Source organism: Helobdella robusta (genome assembly GCF_000326865.2).
Source record: "Helobdella robusta unplaced genomic scaffold HELROscaffold_12, whole genome shotgun sequence".
In the NCBI taxonomy this organism is placed as follows: Eukaryota; Metazoa; Annelida; class Clitellata; order Rhynchobdellida; family Glossiphoniidae; genus Helobdella; species Helobdella robusta.
The window spans coordinates 2,728,252-2,738,899 of NW_008703664.1; the positions used below are offsets into that span (position 1 = coordinate 2,728,252).

Sequence of the window (10,648 nt, forward strand, 5' to 3'; positions counted from 1 at the left end):
TTTCAGACATTTTGCAATTCAAGACGTCGTCCAAAGCCTGAGACATGTTTTCTTCATTCCATCCACCTTTTTTGGCGTTTAATGCTCTTGACCTCATCCTCCTTTTGGTCTTGTATTAAAAAATTATTTAATATCATTTTACTTAAATTTCCTAATATTAATAAAAACATTATTACTATCACAATCTCCAATAATTTTTTTATTAAAATTGAAAATTGGAGCAAAAGATATTCTAGAACTTTTTAATTTTTAAATTAAAAATTCATAATTAATAATTATTAAAATTGAAATTACAAAAGTAATTGATATTTAGTTAGATATGGATTCAATTCCAATTACTAATAAACCACTGTGACCAGGGTATCATTCTTTATATAAGTATTAGTATTTATTAGAGTGGTTCATTCTGTACACACAAAGCTGGTCCATCCTGTACCACATGGTAGTTGGACACTAAAACGGACATGCCAAATAAATTAAAAAGGATAAAGGTGTCAAATCAACACTATCGTGTTCAGAAAGCATTATTTTATAGAAACTGACAAAAAAACAAAAACATACCGCTCGAAATTTTTCTAAAACACTCAAAAAGAAACAGACGAATATTTCACTTTTTCTCGCAAAAAAAGGAAAAGTGAAACAGTTAAATCGGCTACTAAAAACATTTAATAAAATTTACATCTGGTTATAGAAAGCCAAGAGACGTATATGAACTTAAATTTTAAAAAAATGTTAGCGCATGTTTACTATTTTTAATTTCGAAGGTCCTTTCGGTACCTGGTCCATTCGACCCCAGTCTCCCCTACAGATGATCGTGTTCCAAACTTCCAAATCGTTCATTTAAAGAATTCAACAACGACTCCTTAAGTGCCTTGACTTCTATGTCATTGCCATCTTTTTTTAACAAATTACGCAACACAGTGACAAGAGGTGAAACCAATGATATTCGAGATTCTCCAGAGCTAATCTCACGTGTTACATCTTCAAAAGGACCCAAAACTGATGCAATATTCTCTGCAATGTTCCACTGGTGTACAGTCAAACAAGAAGTACCTTCCACTTCCGAGCAGTACAAGATCAGTGCACGTCTTTGTTCGCACAGACGCTGTAGCATGTAGAATGTCGAGTTCCATCTTGTTCTGACATCCTGTATCAACTGGTGGTTTGGTAAACCAAGTTCATTCTGTGAAAGAAAATATAAGCAACGAATTCTCTTTTTAAAAAATCAAACAATAATAATTAAAATAAATTATGACAAGAAATTTAAAAAAAATTTAAATTAAAAAAAATAATAAAAAAAATATATATATTACAAGTACCTGTATTTCTTTTAAACGACCAGTAGCAGAGGAGGAGTGTTTGAAATGTCCAACAAGTTTTTTTGAAATGTTTAAAATTTCTGAAACTTCTTTTTGGTTGAAAAGACCATCATGAATGCATAGCTGGAGAGTGTGTGCAAAGCAACCAACACTTGAAATATTGGCATCACGGAAACATTAAGATATATTTGCAGCATTGTCACGAAGTACAACACGAATTCGACTGACATCAATTGACCACTTTTCCAATATTTGCTTGAAAGCCGCTAGCAGACCTTTTGCTGTGTGATGTCCATCAAATGGTTTGCAATCTAACACATAGCTTCCATTTTCAAATTCTTCTGTGATCCAATGGACAGTCAAACCCATGTACGATTGCACATTATTATCTGCTGTCCATGTATCAGTAGTGAAGGACAAGTATTCTGCATTGTCAGTCTCCAGCATTATATTCAACTGGTTATAAACTTCATCATGCATATTTGGTAATATGTTCTCAGCAAAATATTTTCTGCATGGCACTTTATAACGTTTCTCCACAACACTCATTAGGGAAACAAACCCTGTAAAAAAATTTACAATAATTTTTTCACTTTAAATAAATTGTATAATTTGACATAAAATTTTTTTAAACAAATTAATAATGTAAAATGATGCAGGTGTAGGATAAAGCAATTATTAGTTTACCTTCTTTTTCAACTACGCTGTATGGTTCACGATCAGTGATAATCATTTTACCAATAGCTTGATGAATCTTGAAAGCAGAGGTGCTATTTATGTCCCAAACTTTTTGTTGTTCAACCTGCTCTATCATAGCAGGGCCGCCAAGAGCCAAACCGGGCTCCAAGTTTGAATGCACGCCGGGCCCCTCATATATATATATATATATCTATATATATATATATATATATATATATATAAATAAACAAATTTAGTTTAAAGAACGTTATATAAATAATAATAATAATAATAAATATATTTTTACGCAGACTACCTACAAACACGTAAAACCTACCAACTGTTTATTTCATACATTTATTTAGAGAAATGGTGATAAAATAAAAATTAAAAAAAAAAACTAAAAACATGAAAAACATTTAAACCACGTTTAACATTAACATTATTTAACATTAGAAACCATTAATATGAACATTTGACGGTTGTGATTCACAAGTGAACTTTTCTACTTTTTTTATTAGCAAAATCATCAACCACATCATCAAAATTTAAAGATCTCGCTAAATCGTTTTCCAGTGCAAGCATTCCTAAACTTGTCAATCGTTCTTCGCTCATGGTGGATCGCAAAAAATTTTTTACTCTTGACAAAAGACTAAACGATCGCTCAGCTTCCGAAACCGTCACAGGCAGAGTGCAGAAGATTCTCAATGCAATTACCACATTTGGAAAAATATTTGTTAGGTTTTGGCTTGCCAAAGTGCTAAGAAGTGTTATTGGTTTCAAATTCATTGAAAAATTTCCTTTTTGAATTTTTTTCAAATCAATTATTTCTAAAAACAATTCTTCTCCGTCAACATCATTATTGTACTTTTTAGACAATGTTTTTACCTTTTCTTTGAGCTCTTCTTCGGTCATAGTTGAATATTTCCAAAGAAACTGAAAAATCTCATTTAAGCTGTTAGCAGCTTGGTACCTTCGTACTAGGTTTCCAATGACACTGTCAAGCAGCACAAAAAAGACATTGATTTTAAAGTTTTCTTCAGGACAATGAATTTGCATTTGTGTGCATTTGTCAGCGAGCAGTTTAGCTTTCTTTCTTCTTTCAGGCAGTTCTTTATCAATATTAAGACATTCTGCAACAGCTTTGCATTCATTAAGTATATCAAACCATTTTGAGCGCAGAATGCTAAGGTTTTCAATTAGTTGCCGCAGATTAACAACCTCTACGTCTAGGGTGGCTTGCCTGGCCTGCAGAATTTCATTCCATATGTTTATTTCACAGAGTACTTTTAACCATATCGATGCCATTAGTAGACACTCAAACGTGTTTAAATATCGTTCAATACCTTTAATTTCAGTTAATGTTTGTGGGGTGAGATGAAGTTGTTTTATAGCATTGAGAGCGGTTTTCAGTCCAGGTAAATGAGCTGCAAAAGGCCGTACACTCTCCACCCTTGCAGACCATTTTGTTTTTGAATGAGAATGTAGCGAAGATCCAATACACTTTTGAAGAATTTCCCACCTGTTATGCAATATGATAATCTAAGAATTTAAACAAACAAATTTGAAAATAATAATTTACCTTTGTGGGCTAGAGCTAAATATGTTATAACACTTTTGAACAATTCCAAAAAACGTAACAGCTTCTGCTGAAGATTGGGCCGCTTCTTCTCCACACAAATTCAGACTATGAGGTGCGCAAGGTGAATATACAGCTACCGGATTTTCAGTTAAAATTCTGCTTTGTACGCCTTTGTACACCCCACTCATATTTGATGCGTTGTCATACCTTAAAAATTAATGCAATACAACTCTGTATATAAAACAACGTATAACAATATTTGGGTAGCTTCAATTAAAAATTATCTGTAAGCTAAAATATAATTTTTTGCTATATTGTTTTCACTTACCCCTGTCCTCTGCAATTTTCAAGTAAAAGATTGTGCTCTTTAAGCGTTGATTTGATTAAATCTGCAATTGCTTCTCCAGTTTTATTGCTGCAGTCGACAAATTTTAAAAATCTTTCGTTGATTTTGTAAACAGTTTCTTCCCCTTCATTGTAAGGAGTCACATATCTTAGGATAAACACGGTTTGTTCAACGTGTGATGAGTCTGGAGTTGAATCAACTATTGTAGAAAAGTATTTTGACTCATTAATTTCGTTCACGATTTTCTGAGTGACTTTTTGTGCACAACACACGATAAACTCATTTTGTATTTCTATGGAAAGGTAGTGAACTGGTAGCCGTTTTTTTTGCATTTGTGGTTGTTTAACCTTTATCATTTAATATAGGGTCATAATGAGCTATAAGTTCTAGTATTCCCAAAAAATTTCCATTTCTAGGATTACCATCCAAATTCGAATCACCCCTTAAGGGCAGTCCTCTTTCACCCAAAAACAAAATTACATGAAGAATCCTTTGTAAGATAGCTCTCCAACGAGCTTTTTCGTTTGTTATCATATCAGTAAGGTTAGTATCAATAGCTGGTTTATTCTTCAATAAGCATTTTTCTAAACTTCTCCACTCAAAATAGCACAATTTGTGGTTAGAACTATTTTCGTGCGGGTTGAGTTTATCGTGAATTCTCTTCCATGAGAGTTTGTTGCCACTAAATCCTTCTGAACATGTTAACATGGACCTATTTGGCAAAGGCAATTTACTAAATATGCGGCATGGAAAACAATAAATTGCATTTTTGATTTTACTCCATGCCAACCAATTTCTTTTGACCTCTTCTCCATTTTTCAATTTACAAACAAGCGCCGATGGAGGAAAAAAGTTCCCTTCAAAGTCTACTGGAAAGTTTTTAGGCAAGGTTGGTGGACCGTTAAGGACGGCTTCATGAACGTCTTTGGTTTGAAGAAATGTGTTTTCTTCTTTTCCTATATCGTACACTGAAAGTGTTGATTTGTTGCAGTTGTTGGCCGCAGATGAGTTTTCACCTTCGTCAACATCAAACGTTACAATTTCAGGAGAAATAACGGTAAGAGATTCTTCCACCAATGTAGTATTTTAAATTTTTTCAGGTTCAGATTCGTTGTGAAAATTGGAACTTGATTGATTAATCATAAAAAAACTGTCACATGTTTTTTGGTTTTTTCTTGCTAACGTTTCTCGTTTTTCTTTTTCCTTTCTTTTTGAAGCACCTGATTTATGCTGATAGCTCATTTCTCTGATTCACTCTTGTTTTGAGGCAACAGTTAAAGAACGCTACACTGAAAAACAAACAAATTAAATAAACGATTGACATCACCATGACAACACCGGAAAAACCGACTTTACCATTGAGATGGACTTAATTTAATACGCAATTGCATGTGTAATTTTTATGTTAATAATTTATATTAGTTTTTCTTGAAAATGTTGACATAATCCTAATCCACTTTTGCAATTAAGTTCAGCTTTATATATTTAGCGTATTCTGGAAAAATTAATGTTATATCGCAATTTTAATCTCGGTCGGTTCACTTTTACAGACAATACAATATGCTGATTTGTATCGTCTGTTGTACGTCACATTGCATAGTAAATTTTAATAAATTAAATAATCACTCTTTTATGTGAATGTAGAAAATGATTATGAACATTCGGAAAAATTCATATTTTTGTGCAATACATTCAGACAAAATTAATTTCTCACTGAAGTGATATTTCGCGTCTAAGTAATTTTTTCGAATCTTTGAAACCACTTTTTTTCAAAAAATTGGATAGAAAAAATCATTTTAGGGCCCGTCCCGGGCCTCCTTGAGGGCCCGGGCCCCAAGTTTTAGACTTGGCTGACATACCCTCTCGGCGGCCCTGTATCATAGTAGGCTGTATTGAAGATGAAGAGACTTTTTTTGGCTTCTTCCACTTGTTTTTGCATTTCATCATATTCTTTCTGGTGTTTCGTGCGAAAGTGTGTTAGCAACGCTGAAGTGGAAAACTTCTTCACCTCTTTTGATTTTCCGCCACGTGAAATAACACTGGGACACAACAAGCACTGGCATTTGGATGCATCATCAGGCTGTACACTAAAATACTCCCACGCTATACTTGTTTTTCCTCTATCTTTCATGTTATTTACTGATTTCGACAAAATGGCCGTAATTAGAATGGAGGAAGAGAGACGTTTGAGTCCTGTTGAAATATGAAATATAAATAAACCGACGTTTACGTTTTTCACGTTTTTATAAACAACAGAGATGTTTACTTTTGAAACTTCCTGTAGCGTGAAAATAACTTTCGGATGCATACTAATTTGCTGTATTTGCTCATAAATAGTTTTAAAAAAATTTTTTAGTTCATGTTTTCGCTGAATCTTAGGACGAATTTTTTAGCCTATATGCTACAAAATTTGGAAATCCGGCCAAAATTTGGCCGAAGCCGAATTTGGAAAAATGGCCGAATTTCGGCCGAAGCCGAATTTCGGTTCAGCCCTAATAATAAATGACAAAAAATATCAAACACAGCATCAACACCAACAGTTACACAAGCCATGATTTGTAACAAATGGTTCGTTAGTAAATCATTCATTTTTTAATTTATTTAATTGATAATTTTCAAATTATATTGAGTTATATTAATATATTTATAATAAATTAAAATACAAAATATTGAAATTGTAAACATTTCATGAAATCTACATTCATTTGCATTCTCAGAAAAACCAGACATCAATACAACCTTAATAAGGCTGGTTACAGAGGTTGAAAAAATAATGAAAAATGATGTAGCCCTTGGATTCAACATGGTTGGGAAAAAAGGGAAAATGCCATTTGGAAGTTCAAAATTATTCAAGATTGTATACAGTAAGTATAATTTAAAAACCATTTTCTTCAATTCGTTTCAGTTCAATTTTAATATTTTTTTTCTTAGTATTCATTGATCTTTTTTTATAATAGTTATTTTTTGTCTTGCCCGGTTCCAGCCATTGTAATCTCCACATTTCTCCAAGGCTGAATCCCTTGGTATAGTCTACCAAGGGACTCAGCTTTGCAGTAGCTACAATAAACATATGGAGTACTCCATGTTTTATTGTAGCTACTGCAGGTTCATCTCGGAGAGCTGACTCCTGGTCAACTCAGCCTTACATCTTCTCGGAATAAATTTATGTTAAAAATTTTTGTAAAATAATTTTTATTCATATAACAGGATCAGTCAAAAAAAATGCTTCAATTGGAGAGGTCACGAAAAGAGATGTGGGGTTGGCAGTGGCTAAGTGGTTGACTGGTGCTCGAGACAGAGATGGAAAAAAGGCATCTCGGTTGAACAAATCAAATTCATCTGGTAAAAAGGCATATCAGTTGAACAAATCAAGTTCATCTGTAAGAACAAATGAAGGAAATTTTTCAGATGAGGCATCAGATGAAGAAGATGAAAATGATAATTGTGCATAAATGAAATTTTTTATACTATAACATTTTATTTTTAGTATTTATAACCTGACTTTCTCATTTAATTATTTTTTTGAACATTGAACATTTAGTATTTTTTGTTGTGGAAGTTTTATCAAAATAAAATATACTTCAAAAAATGCAACGTGTGCGTGCGTATGTATACTTTTAAGCCCATTTAGCCCACGTAAAGCCCGTTTACATTCTCTTATTTTGCCAACATGGGTCCCACGCGAATTGAACAGTCATTTTGTTACCGGTCCCACGTGGGCAGCCCATATGGGTGTTATATGTTAGCCCACTTGTGACCTATATTGGTCCCATCTTTCATTGTTCACTAGGTGGTTTCTATAAATATAACAGTCTTATTTTGATTAAATAAATTTTTACTAAAATAAACCAAAATAAATTCTACATGACACATAACCATATAACTAGGCTTACAAATAAAACAAGTTTATTTCAAAAAAAATATTAAAACTATTTTTTAAATAATTCTCTCACCAGCCCATACCTATTTCTTGGGCAGTTCTACTGGATCAATGTTATGAAAAAGTGACAGCCAGAAATAAATTTAGTTATTGTATAAAAAATTATCATTGTTAGAAAACGACTTCGTAGAAAATCTTGTTGTATACAACGTAAGCAGTGAGTCCATAATAATCGATTGCTTTGTTCGCTTCAAATCATTATATCATTTATTTTATCGTTCATCATTTATTCATTGTTGTAATGTTATATACCAAATTTTCAATAATTTCCTTGAATAAGAATGGTTAGCTTGACCGTTTGATTCACGTGAGTTATGTCTGTTAATACACTCCACATATTGGAACATGCAATTATGTATTTATCTACGAATTGCAATTTTATTAATGTGAAAGTTTTGGGCATTCGCTATCGCGTGTTGAAGTTTGCCGATAATTTTGGCAAGGCAAATATAATTTTTTTATAATAATTAAATTTCAATGCTTTATTTCATTCTTCTGTATTTCCAATTTTCTGTAAAAATCAGATTACATTGAAAGATAATTTTTAACTGTACGAAAATTATTTTCGTTCCATTTAATCTGTAACTACCGGTCAGAAATTATAATTGATTCAGCTGAATATAATTTGAACTAATATAATGTGAAATTTTTTTTATTTTTATGCAATTTTTGTTAAATGCGATTGTTCAATCTAGTTTTCAAATAAATAACTGCAGACGAAACTGAACATTGGTTCGCCAACTAGAATTTGTCATACCTCCCTTGACAGAGTTGTTGATATTGGTTTCAACTTTTGTTTTAATAAAATTACATCAAGGTTTTCACAAAACAAGGAAACAGTATTTTTATGTTCCTATAATGTATATAAAAAGATATTACTTAAACATACCATTTACATTTCAAAATTAAAAAATAACAAAAAACAAGCTTATTAAAAAGTCAATATTCAAACATATGTAGATATTCCCTATCTATGTAATGGTAATTAAATGTGAAAAAGGTCAAATTATCAAATATGCATATATAGTGTAAAGTATAGAGATCCCACCCAATCCACAGGTATCCACTCCACAATGTCATTCGAAACAGTCAGCTCAAACGATGCCATGACCGATGACCGAACACAACAAACCATCAGCTTATTTATTGATCTAAATAAAGTGGATTGTCACACACTGACAACAGAACCTCATCTTTGCGTAAACCCAGTATAGGTTTCTAACTCAATATTTTTTATAAATTTAAAACTATTTTAGTAGGACTCTATGAATTTGTCATATGATTACATTCGCAAACTTTTTCAACTTCATTTCAGAAGTAATGGCCATTAGCCATTTTAAGATTTGGATCATACGGAGTCTAATTGATCAGTTTGAACTGTTGAATCACAACTAGAGACGTTAACCTAATAGCGTTTGTGTTACTATTTTCAATATTTTATCTCTTGCGGATCCCCTGAATCTAAACGGCTTAGAATCTTCTTGCACTAATTATAATGAACGAGGATGAGGATTGCTGTTCATTTTTCATTAAATGTTTTTTTATAGGGCAATGTTAAAATAATAAAATAAATGCAAGTCAACCTTCGTTGTGTTATCAAAAAAGCGACCAGAAAATTTGCATCAATTACCAATTGTATGCTGCAAGATTATTTTGACCGACAGGAAACGTCATGAAAACTTTTGAGGAAAGATCAAACAGGTTTCAGAAAAGACAGAAGAACATTGCAGCAAATACCAATGTTAATGGTATTCTAAGTATGTGCTAACTTAGCTAATTCTAATGTTAAGATTAGTACTGATGGAAGATGCTAGAATTAGTGGGCGAAGGCGGCTCTGATATAAAAAAAAACTAACGTTTAACGTTTATCATATTCGAATGAATAGAAAAAATCTATCAAGATGGTACTTAGTGAAATTTGATTCAAGTAGAGAATCTATAATTTATTCTAATTAGATGGCAGAGAACGCGTGATATGCCGAAAGTGCATAAAATGATAATGCCAAAAATGTCTAATCATCTGTAAAAAAATAAATATAGCAATTAAGTTCTCTTAAACAATTTGTGAGCATGTCTTCTAGATTGAAGATCAAGGGCTATAAGGCTATACTTCAATTCTCATTTCTAAAAACTGTCAACAAACGCAACGCATCCTGTTTGTTTATATCAAATAGCCGGGAAATAAAAATATTTGATTGTGTTTGTTTTACCGCCCGTAAAATTTAGTTTAATTTATTTTTCTCTTCCGAACTTTCAGAAACTGAGAACAGATTTAGCTGATTTTGCGTATTATTAAAAGGTTAAATTTATTGAGTTTATGTTTGTTATTTTTAAAGTTTGATTAGGCTTACTTTACGACTACGCTGGATTAGCATTTTTGCCCATTTAAAAGTCTTCCATTGATTTTTGCCCCCACCACACACACATATACACTCAATGACACAAGGACCAGCTCTTGCATTGTTTTTAATTGAGTTTACGATTTAATACAATACTGTATGTTACACGATTTTTTGCAGAACATTTCAATTAACAATACATTTTAATTTTTAAAAGTAATTAGAATAGAATCTAATCTAACTAATTAATTAAAATTTTAATTATTTAATTATTAAAATGATTAGCTTGAAAAATAGCAGTCAAATATTTAATAATTTATTTATTATATTACAAACTTGAAAAAATGAATTATGAATAAAAATATATTAATTTATTTATTTAATTTATATTTTAATATGGAAATTAAATTGATTTACAACATTATTTACAGAACAAACAAATGG

General features: G+C 31.7%; 4 protein-coding genes across 4 annotated transcripts in view; 1 reads left to right on the top strand and 3 right to left on the bottom strand.

Annotated features, from left to right (window-relative positions):
- HELRODRAFT_167927 (hypothetical protein) overlaps positions 1-2,133 on the bottom strand; it is a gene marked incomplete at both ends in the record, with an annotated part of 3,975 nt that extends 1,842 nt beyond the window's left edge. The window contains one exon of the mRNA XM_009013645.1: positions 2,007-2,133. Coding sequence (XP_009011893.1) covers positions 2,007-2,133 — 127 coding nt within the window. The remainder of the gene's footprint in view (positions 1-2,006) is intronic.
- Positions 2,134-2,486: 353 nt separating this feature from the next.
- HELRODRAFT_73151 (hypothetical protein) lies at positions 2,487-2,786 on the bottom strand (the record flags this gene model as incomplete). Its single annotated transcript, XM_009013646.1, has 1 exon — positions 2,487-2,786. One exon carries the CDS (start codon positions 2,784-2,786, stop codon positions 2,487-2,489), a length of 300 nt encoding a protein of 99 aa, XP_009011894.1.
- Positions 2,787-5,635: 2,849 nt separating this feature from the next.
- Positions 5,636-6,056, bottom strand: HELRODRAFT_167928 (hypothetical protein; the record flags this gene model as incomplete). Its single annotated transcript, XM_009013647.1, has 2 exons — positions 5,636-5,687; positions 5,785-6,056. 2 exons carry the CDS (start codon positions 6,054-6,056, stop codon positions 5,636-5,638), a joined length of 324 nt encoding a protein of 107 aa, XP_009011895.1.
- A 322-nt stretch (positions 6,057-6,378) lies between these two features.
- Positions 6,379-7,925, top strand: HELRODRAFT_167929 (hypothetical protein; the record flags this gene model as incomplete). The annotated part of the gene is made up of 4 exons (XM_009013648.1): positions 6,379-6,409; positions 6,643-6,789; positions 7,133-7,297; positions 7,882-7,925. The coding sequence occupies 4 exons, from the start codon at positions 6,379-6,381 to the stop codon at positions 7,923-7,925; spliced, it is 387 nt and encodes a 128-aa protein (XP_009011896.1).
- Positions 7,926-10,648: the final 2,723 nt, after the last annotated feature.